Source organism: Biomphalaria glabrata, chromosome 8 (genome assembly GCF_947242115.1).
Source record: "Biomphalaria glabrata chromosome 8, xgBioGlab47.1, whole genome shotgun sequence".
Taxonomy (NCBI): Eukaryota; Metazoa; Mollusca; class Gastropoda; family Planorbidae; genus Biomphalaria; species Biomphalaria glabrata.
The window spans coordinates 5253566-5267382 of NC_074718.1; the positions used below are offsets into that span (position 1 = coordinate 5253566).

The following is a 13817-nucleotide window of genomic DNA, read 5'->3' on the forward strand; positions in this document are numbered from 1 at the left end:
ATTGGAAGTGTAGTGCGCTCAGACTGCCCACCAAAGTTCCCCCTTCACGCCACGTGCCTTTCTAGATGGCGCTTTTGATGGGAACCGCAATTTATTGAAGCCGTAAAAACAGAATTTGCATTGAGTAATAATCCATTGTCTTTCATCCCAAACTACTGACGCCACTACAAATAGAATTTCGGGGGAAAAAAAAAGGGGGGGGGCTTTGTTTGTTCTCTCACTAGATGTCGTTCCCTGGGGCGCCACCTTCCCTTATGAAGCCCATCTAACAACTTAACCATCTTTAGCTCTCCTCATAAAACTACGGGACTCCCCCTTTTTTGACATACATGGAGTTGTGGGACTTGATGTTTGACATATTAAAAGAGTTGTCTTGACCGACGCATTAGTCTCCCCTCGCCATATCCATCCCTTGACATTCTCAGTGGTCGTATGTAAAGTTTGAAGTCGTTCGTTTCTGTCTGGAATACAAATGTCGTAACATGGTCGTCTTGACATTCCCCAGAGCGGCCATTCAGCTTTTTCCACATAGCTCTCTGGTCGGCTCTCGCTACTAGCACACACATAATCAAATTGTAAAAGTCCCGCGACTCAAGTCTAGGTTTAATGCTAACTTTAATTCTAGGTTGACCAAATGTTGGATGCTTAAGTTTAATTCTAGGTTGACCAAATGTTGGATGCCAACTTTAATTCTAGGTTGACCAAATGTTGGATGCCAACTTTAATTCTAGGTTGACCAAATGTTTGATACTTAACTTTAATTCTAGGTTGACCAAATGTTGGATGCCAACTTTAATTCTAGGTTGACCAAATGTTGGATACTTAAGTTTAATTCTAGGTTGACCAAATGTTGGATGCCAACTTTAATTCTAGGTTGACCAAATGTTTGATACTTAACTTTAATTCTAGGTTGACCAAATGTTGGATGCCAACTTTAATTCTAGGTTGACCAAATGTTGGATGCCAACTTTAATTCTAGGTTGAAAAACTATTCATTTAGGTTGAGAGTGGGAAGTTTGGCAACATATAATATTGGGAGTCCTTGATAGTATGTATTCCCTCGGACTTTCCTCTCAGACAACAAATTCGCTTCTATTAAATTATTTATATAGTTATTTTCCAGCAGTTAATCTACGCCAAGAAGCCACGATCAGGTCTCGTATATTTCCTGCACCACCATTTCTATTCCGGTATCTGGAAAATATCAGTTTCTGTCAGAGTCCATAAAACGACTTATGAAGATGGCTCTACACTCGCTCTCCGCCATTAAACAGTGGGATGTAGATGGAATTTTGTAAAAGACATGTGTCAGTGATTTTACATTGGAATGCAATGAATTGCATTGTGAGCAAATGCTTGAAAGGGCGTATGTTTGATCTTAAGAAATAATCGATCAGTTTATGTTGAGGATGAAACAAGAAGCGGAATTCCCTGTGGTCACGTGACAGAGGGAGGAGATAGTGGATTCACTTATCTAGTCTTACATTGCTCTAGGACGTCTTGAATGAAACTGTCTTGTCGAGGGGGGGGGGGGGAGGGTTGGGGGGATATCTCTGTTAAATAAGAGAAAAATGGGAGATAATTATAGGAAACCACATGAACTGCTGTTTGAGATGGTTTCGATTCCCCTTATCATCTTGTTCTTATCCTGACTATCTTTAACACAGGTGTAAAGCTTATATCAACTCACTCTGTCTGATAAAAAGTTTGTACTATTGGTAATTTTTTTTTGTTGGATATCATAAACACGGGAACAAAATTGTACTTGTCTGAAGTGTTGGTATAAGCTGAATTAGTCCCCTTTCTAGATCGTCGTCTGAGTCTTAGTGATTACAAATATGAAAAATAGGACGAGACTCTAGAAACAATAGATAACTATGTTCATAAACCACAGAGTGGTTACCGTGTTGGCTTGAGCCATGAGTTCGAATTCAGGTCGTTTCCCCCCGCCCCCCCCCCCCTTTTTTTTTATAAATGCTTTTTTTTATTGTCAGTCTAGATCTATTACAAATTTAATGACTAGACTGATCTCAGCTGATACAACTATGCTTAATATAAGCTTTGTTTTTATACAATTGTATTTTAAAATATATTCTTTTTAAAATTATTGATACAGTTTCAGAAATATTACATAATATGCACATTTAACCAGATGAGGAAATATTACATAATATGCACATTTATTAGGTAATGTTTATGTATGATAGGATCTAATAGTGTTCAAATTCTATGGCCGTCTTGAGTCGTAAAGTGACTATAGATCATCTGATAGATGGAATCAGAAAACTGAGTGAAACTGTATATCTTACACACCAATGTGAATCTATCATCCTTGGAAGATAATATCTCTATAGTAACTGACACCCACTAAGTACTTGGGGTAGTTGATAGAGGGTGCTGAAAGCGTAGAAACACTTGAGAGAGTATCCACAGCGTCGTATCCAAACATTGAATCATTGTGAGTAATAGAAAGTCACAGGAGACGCGCGTCCTGGGCAGCTAAATGTCTTTTAGTGCTTTGAGACAATTGTTTGATCTGTGCCACAGGGGAACCTGGAATCGTAGATCTAGTTGGGAGATAAGATGAAATATTACTTCTAATATTATTTCAAATGCCATTAATGTGAAGATATATATTCTTTTATTTTTTGTGGGTTTTTTTTTTTTTTACTCTGAGGGAAACAAAACTGGATCATACCATTGTTTTTACAAAGCTAATTATCATTTCACTCTGTCTGGTAAAAAGTTTGTACACGTAATTTCTCTTACGCCCAATCTCGGATCAAGCTGACATTTTGCACAATTATTTCTTTTACCTCACAAAACAAGAATCAATCTTAAAAAAATAACCAATCAGTTAATTATTGGTAATGAACTTTTTTTTTGGTATCGAACAAGGGAAAGAAATCGTACTTGACAGATGTGGTGGCATAAGTTGATTTAGTCCCCTTGAAGAGTGTTGAGACCTGAATGAACAAGTTTTTTTTTCATGCATTTAAAAAAATGTTATCATGGTAACATTCACCCAGATACCCCATTCTACCCCCCCCCCCCCCCCCCAAATTTCCCAACAGTTTCCAGGCAGTGATAGGATTATAGCGTATTGAGAAAGATAAAAGCATGAAATTGCGCTTGATAAAAATATTTCTAATCGCACAGATTTATTATTGTTAGTCTAGATCTATTACAAATGTAATCATACGACTGATCCAAACTAATTGATAAATATAATTACACTTACTATAAGCTTTTGTGTTGTTTTTTTAAAGTACATTTTATGTTCCTAAAGTTGGTAAGTTATCTTTTGCTTGATTACTTGTGAAATAGTGCTCACCATAGATATAAGTAAAAAGAAAATACTGTATGGAAAGTTGGACTACTGTTTTATAAAGCAATTAAGAAAAAAAAACACCTTTTTTAAAAAAATCAATTTTGATCCCATTCCCAACGGAATACAAACTAGGGCATCATGAATCCATTGACCACTGGCAGACGTATTCACGATTGGTACTACCAGCAGAAGTCTGCATCCAGCAGTTTACATCGTCACCTTTTGTGTGTGTGTGTGTTTCTTTTCAGTGCTTCACGCCTGAGATATTCTCTTTCACTAAACATGGTATGGCTTCGAGAGTATTACCACTAAAACGTCACGCAGGGTGTCAAGTATTGTCATCGACACGATGACGTAATTAGTTTTGGAGTGCTTGCGTTTTTCCCAAGTGTTAACGTAGCATCTCTCTCCCCCCCCCCTTTTTTTTTTTCCCGTTCTCCGCGAGCGACGGTCTCCCCACGTTTCTCGTTTTCAGCGAGATTTGATATACTCAGTTTCTCTCTCCCCAGTCTTTTTTTTTTTAAAGGATTAATACGTTTGGTTGTAAATATGTCGACACTTCCGAGTAGTGCTTTCGAGGTCACGTTGATAACTCGAGCAGTGCTTTAGAAATTTTTTTTTAATGATTGAAACCATAATTCGATGTTTTTGTTGTTGGATACAATAGGATCAAAGTTCCCTTTATTTTCTGCGTTACTGTTATAGAGTCATGAATTGACTTATCTTTCCCCTGTAACTTAACAAGTCCTTTCAATACTTTCTTGTATCTACTTCCCAGGTGCCCCAGTCCAGATTGGCACTGCCACAGTCACTGTGTTTGTGAAAGACGTCAATGACCACAGCCCTGTGTTTGACAGCAACGGGCCCTACTTGGCAAACGTCATGGAGAATCTGGCAGCAGAGACACCGGTCATCATTGTGTCCACCACGGACTCTGACGAGGGGATGAACTCTCAGATTATGTGAGTGTTTAGAGATCAGAAGTTCTCAAAAACTTGATCTAGAACAAGCACTTAGTAATTGGAGCTTATTAGTATCCAAGGCCTACTATTTGTAATTGGTGATATTTAATACAATATACTTATTGTTTCACACCGAGACTTCGTTCCATCAACACATGTACAATATAAATATTTTATGTACAGCATTACACACAATAGGAATTACAGTAATATTCTTTTTTTTTTTCAGACCGAGTTCAATACTTGGGTATAGACAAAGGGGGAATGTACAGCAATAGCTGGTTGTGCAAGAAGGGGGAATGTACAGCAATAGCTGGTTGTGCAAGAAGGGGGAATGTACAGCTATAGCTGGGTGTACAAGAAGGGGGAATGTACAGCAATAGCTGGGTGTACAAGAAGGGGGAATGTACAGCAATAGCTGGGTGTACAAGAAAGGGAAATGTACAGCAATAGCTGGGTGTACAAGAAGGGGGAATGTACAGCAATAGCTTGGTGTACAAGAAGGGGGAATGTACAGCAATAGCTGGGTGTACAAGAAGGGGGAATGTACAGCAATAGCTGGGTGTACAAGAAGGGGGAATGTACAGCAATAGCTGGGTGTACAAGAAGGGGGAATGTACAGCAATAGCTGGGTGTACAAGAAGGGGAAATGTACAGCAATAGCTGGGTGTACAAGAAGGGGGAATGTACAGCAATACCTGGGTGTATACAAAGTGGGAAATGTTCAGCGATACCTGGGTGTGGTGAAACATTCAACATTCATTTTGTTTTTACTTGATCCCTCATTCAGTCAGACATTTACAGCTTCTTGTACCAATTTTTTCCACATTCTAATTATTTTCATGGGCTGAGAGGCTCATTCATTTCACCCAGCACTTCATCCATTTTAACTAACTAGAGAAGACATTTAGGTCTCTTTGTTATGTGAGCATTAATTATAAGATGCCCTGTCCTATTATCTGCCCTTGGTTTGTGTTTGTTGACTTACTTAATAGAAAAGACTGGGAAATGTCCTTAAAGTGGGCCAGCTCACACATTATTATACCCATCTATTAGCACTTACCTAGATAATATTCATTTCTAATGTATGTTATACCCATCTGTTAGCACTTACCTAGATAATATTCATTTCAAAGTTTTCTAATGTTTGCTTAGTTACAACCTGGCTGACAACATGGGTAGCAAGTTCACCATCCACCCCAGCACCGCCCAGATCTCTACAGCAGTCTCCTTGGACAGGGAGGTAGATTTCATGTACACCCTGACAGTTATAGCCACTGACCAGGGAATACCTCCAAGGTCAGCTAGTGTCCAGGTGATAGTGATGGTTGGAGATGACAATGACAATGCCCCAGAGTTTGATAGCAGTGTGTACACCTCCTCAATGTATGACTCATCTGGTGAGTACAAAATGTTTCCCTTTGGCCTCATTAACCACCACACATGTCACAGCAGTGCCACACATGTCATAGCAGTGTCACACACATGCCATTGCAGTGCCATACACATGTCATAGAAGTGCCACACACATTTGATAGCAGTGCCACATACATGTCATAGCAGTTCCCCACTGTAGTGTAACTGAGTTGTTTATTTTCTGCGTGTGTCCTGCGTGCCAGAAGGTCATGTCCAGTGTGTGTGTGTGTATATTCTTCATCAGTGTTATGTGAGAGGTGCTGGTTTCATTCACTGTTTGCTGTAGTCTAATTTTGTCAAGTAAAGCCATGTTATTGGTATACTAGTATTTGTTGTTTCATTACACCCACACATGTCATAGCAAGGCCACACTTGTGTCTTAGGCCAGTGCTGAATATATCATACTACAACTCTTCTGGTTAATGTCTCTCTCAAGTGACCAACTTCAGTTAAAATAGAGAAAATGTGTTTTTGTATTATAGTAATTACAGAGCTGTGGTTCGTAATCAATACTAACTCAGACATAGGTAGATTGACAGGTAATACAGACCAATAACTAAGATATCTGTTTCAAAGTCTGACTCTGAACGTTCAAATCATTTCAGTGACTGGGGACTTTGTCATTGGTGTGACTGCAGTGGACCAAGACCTGGGTAAAAATGGCCAAGTGGTCTACACACTGGAAGGTTCTAATCAGGCTCTGTTCCGCATCAACAGCGAGACTGGGGTGGTCACTCTGGCATCACCTCTGCCCTTGTCTGTGACCTCTTTCAACTTTGTTGTCCGAGCCTCAGATCTGGTGAGTGCATTACACAGGATAAAATATGATTTGATTAATTTTTAAGTTTTATGGGGGTTTTTTTGAAGCATAGAGCTTCAAAGTTTTGGCCAAAATTTTTTTTAAAATCCTTTTCTCACCAATACCTTGCAGGGTAAAATCCCACTCAACAGTTCCTCCTCTGTCACCATCACTGTTTCCAAAGCGCCAACCACTAGCAAGCCGAGATTCAACGACTCAAACACCAATCTAAGGATCGTGGAGAATTCTGTCCCTGGAATGTCGCTGACTATTGTCCATGCCACCACTGCCACCAACAACCGCATCACCTACTACATCGTCGGTGGCAACGTGAACAACGCGTTCAGCATCAACTCTGATTCTGGTGCCATCACTGTGAGCAACAACATTGACTATGAAGTCATCAAAAGGTAAAGAGATTATCTTTATGTCTCTTTGAATTCAAATACAAATACATTTTAATAGACCATCGAGAGACAAGAGTCAGTACCAATTATATAGATCACCACGAGATAAGAGTCATTACCAACCACCTTTATAGATCACTAAAAGATAAGAGTCATTACCACTTTTATAGATCACTAAGGGATAAGAGTCATTAACACCTTTATAGATCACTAAAAGATAAGAGTCATTACCACTTTTATAGATCACCAAGAGACAAGAGTCAGTACCACTTATATAGATCACCACGAGATAAGAGTCATTACCCCTTTTATAGATCACTAAGTGATAAGAGTCATTAATACCTTTATAGATCACTAAGGGATAAGAGTCATTACCACTTTTATAGATCACCAAGAGACCTGAACAAATACCAGTACAGGCAAGGAAGAGGCAATGTAGAATGGTGTGCGTTGAAAGAGTCTTTTTACTTTCTCAAAACTCCTTGAGGGCAATGGTTAATATCTTATTAAAGTTATTAAACTTGATGCCTTGAGATTTCATTTGAAGTTCTTGTTAAAAGAAAACATGCCATTTTTGTACTTTCATGAAAAGTTGTTGACCTCTTGAGAATTACTATTATTTAAAGAGTGACTTGGACAACTTTCTTTTGTGACCCATTACTATTAATATTTACATTTATCTGACCACTTGAGAATTCTTTCAGTTCCTTCTCTTGGGGGAACTCATTACTTATATTTTGTTCAATGTTTAGTTCAATTTGTAACTATATATTGTTTTTAAAGTCTTAGATGTTTGAACACATATTTTCCTCTAGCTTTGACCTGTGGATAGAGGCTCGGGACCAAGGGACCACTCAGCTGTCTAGTTACCAGACGTTGAAGATAGCAGTCGAGGATGAGAATGACAACCCCCCAGTGTTTTCCTCCTCCCTCTACACAGCCTCAGTGTCAGAGAATTGTCAAGTTGGAACTTCTGTGTTCACAGTGAGTACAGTTTTCAGGTCAATTTGTCTTCAGTAAACAGCTCAAAGGAGGCCCGGTGGCTGAGCGGTAAGGTGCTTAGTCTCTGAACCGGAGGTCCAGGTTTCGAATACTAGGGAAGACTGGGATTTTATAGTTTTGGGATCTTTGGGTGCCTCTTGATTCCACTCAGCTCTAAAGGGGAAAATTAGTGGCAGTTGGTCATGTGCTGTCCACATGACACCCTCATTAACTGTGGGCCAAAGAAACAGATGGCTTTTACATCATCTGCCCCTGGAGCTATTAGAGCATGGAATGGGTTGCCTGAGCCAGTCAGGAAAACCAGTGACTTGGCAGAATTTAAGTCATTGGTTGACATGACTAAATGCATGATGCGTAAGACATAATCATCTTCTTTTGTGAAGTAACATCTGTATTATATAAGAAGATAAGAGAATTGTCTGAAGATTAGAGAATTGACTGAAGTGGTATAAGGTGGCAAGGTCTTAGAAGGAAACTTTGCTTTCCTTTTTGTTCTTTTGAAACATTCAAAGACTGAGTTTCATGATTCCTTTAGTTTCTGTGTCTCACAAGTTTTGTGTAAGTGTTTTAAAGTGTTTAATTTGTCCTCAGTCCATTAATTAAAAAAAAAATGGAAGCCATGCTTGAAGAAGCAGCAGATTTGGGAAGTAAAACTAGACAACTATGACAGTTTTATTATAGACTAGAAGGTTTGGAAGTCATTCATAAGTATGATAAGACAATTTGATAAGCACAAGTGGCATGTTATTGGTTTTGTTGAAATAGTACATCATATGATGAATTGAAATTAGCCACTTGTGATTGGAAAAAATTATACAAAGATGAACAATCAATCACATTCACCTATCCCTTAGTCTGTTGGACCATTGGGGCACCACTCCGCACCAGACAAGATTTGTCAACGTCCTGCTCCATCCTTTCTGTCTTTTGCCTTGGATAGAACCTCTTTCAATGGCAGGCCCATCTATTATTATGTTGTTTTCCCATGAAGGTCCCATCAATAGGGACAATCAATAGGGCTCGATAAATCTTAGTAAAAATAATTATAGACAACTTTACTTGTTAGAATAGTATAGTTAGATTGAGTTTTAATTCAAAGATTATTTTGCTAGGCTTTTTCTTGTTATTATTCTTGTTCTATCATGTTTGTAAATCTTTGTAGAGTCGTTAGAGCATGAACTCTGTACATTTTAGGATTTTTTTTTTACAATTTATTTAAGTTTTAGACTTTATTTTAAATTTGTAAAATGAAGTAATGACTTTAAAAAGGTTTCCACAAGCCAGTGGAGGCTTGATCCACAAATATCAGGATGATATTTTTGTATTTCAAGTGAAATATACAATAAGTTACACACAAAAACAACAACAACAAAACATGGAATGGTCAGCAACTTAATTACTTAGCTGCTAGTCAGTCACTTAGTTACTTAATAGCTATTCAGTAACTTAGTTACTTAACAGCTTGTCATCAACTTTTTTTGCTCAGTATCTGATTGTTTGTTTTAGGTGACAGCCACTGACTTGGACAGCAATGGGAAACAAGGGATAGTCTACTCCATCAAGTATGGTAATGAGAACAACACCTTTCAGCTGGACTCACTGACTGGGCTACTGAGTACATTGAACAGAGTGGTGGACAGAGAGAAAATAGCCATCTACAACCTGGAGATACAAGCAGCTGATGTGGTCAGTACAATGCTTCCTATACATACTGACCTAACCGTTTTCTAATCACAAAATTATCTAATTTTAGACGAGGCTTTTAAAAAAATAAATTTGCCTATTAAATGTTGTACAGTTATTGTCTCAGACCATTGTTCTGTAGTACTATATGTATACGAAATGTATAGTTAATATTCTTGGCAATGACAAAAAAAAGTCTTAGTTCTAATCTGTTCCTTTTTTTGTTTTTAAAAAATAAAATAGGGAACACCTCCAAGGACTGCCAGCACAACTGTACGAGTGACAATAAAGGACTTGAATGACAACGAACCAACTTTTGTTGGACCCCGAAGTGTTGCTGTACCTGAGGATCTCCTTGTGGGCTCACTTGTCCTGCAGCTGTCCTCTGTGGACCAGGACATTGGAGAGAATGCTCGAGCCGCTTACAGAATTGATACTCTGGATTTTCCCTTTGTGGTCAATGCCAGCACAGGCACTATTACCAACAGCCAGCCTTTAGATGCAGAGACCACGGAGAGATACACTCTGTGGGTCAGTGTCACGGATGGTTCCTTTATTCAGCGCACAACAATCACCATCAGAATATTGGATGTGAATGATAACCCGCCTCAGTTCAAGTCCAGCGTGCTGGTGTATGAATTCACAGAGCTCCAGCAGCCGAGTACAAAGGTCACTCAACTGACCGCCCAAGACCTGGACAAATCCAGCCCTAATAACCTGTTCTTCTTCTCACTCAGACGTCCATCGTCACAGTTTGAGCTCAACTCAGAGACAGGGGAGATTATCGTGCTAGAGATGATGAGATTCTATGCCGGGCAGTCTGTTGTTGACACAATGAATGACCATATCCTGGATGTCCTTGTTTCAGATCTTGGTACTCCATCATTATCATCAGAGGCTACAGTTAATATTAAAGTCATTGATGCCAATGACCATAGTCCAGTGTTTGACAAGGACAAGTATTTTACAGCCGTTCCAAACAATCTGAACCTGTCACAGAATGTCATTCAGGTTACCTGTTCTGACACATTGGACTATGGAGTTAATGCGATGGTCAAGTACTCTTTGACCAAGGGCACAGGTCTGCCTTACTTTATAATCAACAACTCAACTGGGGTCATTTCCTCCAAAGCATCTTTGCCCTCAGCTGGCAGTTCTCCCCTTCTGACACTGACAGTCACCTGCTATGACCTGGGTGTTCCCAGCCTGTCCACCACGACAGATGTTCAGCTCTACATCACCGCTCCGAACGGCAATGCACCAAGATTTAACAACAACCCATTTCAGAAGCAGGTCAAGGAGGATGTCACTATCGGCTTTGTTATCGACACCATAACAGCTACCGACAGTGATTCTGGGCTGAACGGTGAGATAGAGTACTGGATCACTGGCGGCAACAGTGACGGAATGTTTGCCATCGAGGTGGACACTGGTAAACTGGTTGTAAACCAGACACTGGATTTTGAAACAAGAGTTTCTTACACTGTCAACATCACTGCCAGGGATAAGGCTTTGTACAGTAAGGAGGTAACAAGAGCTTATGACATCCAACTGATTGACGTCAATGATAACAAGCCCCTGTTTGACAGTGAATATTACGATGCTTATATCCAAGAAAACTCAGTGCCATCGACACCAGTCTTAAGAGCTGTAGCAACTGATGCCGACGGCACTGCCGCTAACAGAATCATCAATTATGCCATAGTTGGCGATGCCACATCCAAAAACAGCTTTCAGATAAATGCCAACACTGGTGATATTATCACAGGCAGCACATCATTTGACTATGAGACACGAACCCTTTATACACTTCTGGTGATGGCCTACAACCCAGATCAAGGCAATGGCGAGGCCTCGTACTTAAAGTCTGTCACCACCATTTATGTCCACATCACTGGTGAAAACGAAGACAGCCCGCGTTTCCTTGTCCGCTCCTATAACTTCTCGATTAGTGAATCAGCAGAAATGGGCAAATCAGTTGGCAAAGTGACCGCTATGGACAAGGACCATGGTGTGGATGGCATAGTGTACTATTACCTGGAGGCGCAGAGCAACCTGAAAGGTTTCCTAATTGAGCCACTCACTGGCATCCTAAGGGTGTCCAGTCGACCAGACTTTGAGTCATCTCCCACTGTCTTCCTTTCAGTGATTGCCAAAAACTGGGGCAGTGTCCGAGGCAATGATACAGACACATGCCTGGTCAGCATATCTGTCATAGATGCTAATGACCCACCAGAATTCACCAAAGCAATCTACTATGCCAACATCACGGAAAACTCACCACCGTAAGTCTACAAGTTGAAATCTTTTTCTGAAACTTTAAAAATGGTTCCCATAGTTTTAAATTGGGCTTTTTTTTTTCCTGTTGAAGACTTAAAATGTGAACGAGCTGTCTTTAACTTTCTTAGTTCCTGCCCCTCTCCTATCTTGTTTTGTTGTTTTGTAATACAGTCAGACTGTTAGGAGATGATTTCCTTATTTAAGAGTCAAAGGGGAGGCAAATGTTGAATTTACTGGACACTCATTAAAGAGGTTAGTAAGTTTGTGTGTCTCCACTAAATTTCACTAGCAGGACGCATGATCATACTCCAGCCTGTGTAAAAAAAAAAAATCTTGTGTTTGCCAGTATTTGAAACCAGGACATACAGCTGGCCAGCTCTCTGTTCCTTAGCTACTATGCCCCATGCCACTGTATAAACCAGTGGCGTAGCTAGGGTGGGGGAGGAGGGGGGTCCTAATTCGAAAGTCTCTCCTGGCCTCCACTTCGGGGGAGGGGGGGGGGGGGCAAATGAATGTCCTAATTTTTTGTTTTTTACATTAAATATTAACCAATGTCATGTAATCTTGCTATTCATGTGGAATCAAAAATACTAGACAGCATTGATCTAGATGATGATATAGTTGCTTTTGCTGCACAGACGTGAGGCGATATGAATAGAGATTTATCTCATCTTATATAATACAGACGTTACTTCAAAAAAGAAGATGATTACGTCCTACGCGTCATGCATATTAACCAATGACTTAAATTCTGCCAAGTCACTGGTTTTCCTGGCTAGCTCAGGCAACCCATTCCATACTCTAATAGCACAATGTCACTTGTGCATTATCTCGTCAATAAACAGTATTACTTATTAAAAGAGTTTTAATGATTTTTTGGGGGTTAATTTTATTTATATACTGTACCAATTGGAATTTAGATTTATATATTTATTTAGTACATTATTTCATGTCATGATGTAGAATGTGTTCAGTACATCTCATGCATGCGTCTTTAATACCATTCAGTGTTTTAACTGTGAAAGAAATTGATCCTTTTGGTACTGTGTTAAAGTATTTAGAGAATGTTTTTGCTCTGTTCTCACCAGAAATACTTTTGTCACCAATGTTATGGCTGTGGACTATGACATCAGAGCAGATTTCAAACAGTTTAAATATAAGATCATGAGCGGGAATGTTCCAGAGAGGTTTCAGATTAGCTCCACTGGCAGGATAGAAACCTCAGGACTTGGAGTCTTGGACAGGGAGACAACTTCGAAGTATACTTTGGTGGTGGGAGCGGAAGATTTAAATGATCCTACAATCATAGGTCAGTCCAACAGTTCACTTGTATCTTGACAGTCTAATAGCTCACTTGTATCTTAACAGTCAATCAGTTTGCTTGCTTCTTTACAGCCAAACTGTCCCCTTGTCAATTTACAGTCCAACAGTTCACTTGTATCTTTACAGTCAATCAGTTTGCTTGCTTCTTTACAGCCAAACTGTCCCCTTGTCAATTTACAGTCAAACAGTTCACTTGTATCTTTACAGTCAATCAGTTTGCTTGCTTCTTTACAGCCAAACTGTCACTTTGTCAATTTACAGTCAAACTGTTCACTTGTATATTAACAGTCAAACTGTTCATACTTATCTTTACAGCCAAACTTTTCACTTGTATATTTATCGTCTAAACACTTCATTTATATAATAATTCCATGGCCCACAGAATATGAAGATTCAAAGTTGTTTCTTTATAATTAAAAAAGTCAACATTTTTTATTATAAATAATTCTAATCTAGAAAGTGATCATCTCTGCCTTTTTAATTGGCTGTAACAAACAAATGATAGAAGAAGTTAATGGAGGAAAACATTTGAACACATTTTCCTCTTTTCTGGACTTCATTCTCATTCCATTAACTAGGATCACATATTGCCTTGGTCAAATTTGATAGTGGGT

At 39.3% G+C, this 13817-nt stretch overlaps 1 protein-coding gene across 3 annotated transcripts in view; it reads left to right on the plus strand.

The window, feature by feature from the left end:
- The window catches only part of LOC106057322 (cadherin-related tumor suppressor-like), a 157680-nt gene that overhangs the window by 127232 nt on the left and 16631 nt on the right, over positions 1–13817 (plus strand). For all 3 annotated transcript variants that reach the window (XM_056039228.1, XM_056039229.1, XM_056039230.1), the window contains exons 8-15: positions 4110–4293; positions 5449–5693; positions 6315–6508; positions 6641–6918; positions 7731–7899; positions 9424–9603; positions 9844–11885; positions 12969–13189. In XM_056039228.1, the coding sequence (XP_055895203.1) occupies positions 4110–4293; positions 5449–5693; positions 6315–6508; positions 6641–6918; positions 7731–7899; positions 9424–9603; positions 9844–11885; positions 12969–13189 (3513 nt within the window). The remainder of the gene's footprint in view (positions 1–4109; positions 4294–5448; positions 5694–6314; positions 6509–6640; positions 6919–7730; positions 7900–9423; positions 9604–9843; positions 11886–12968; positions 13190–13817) is intronic.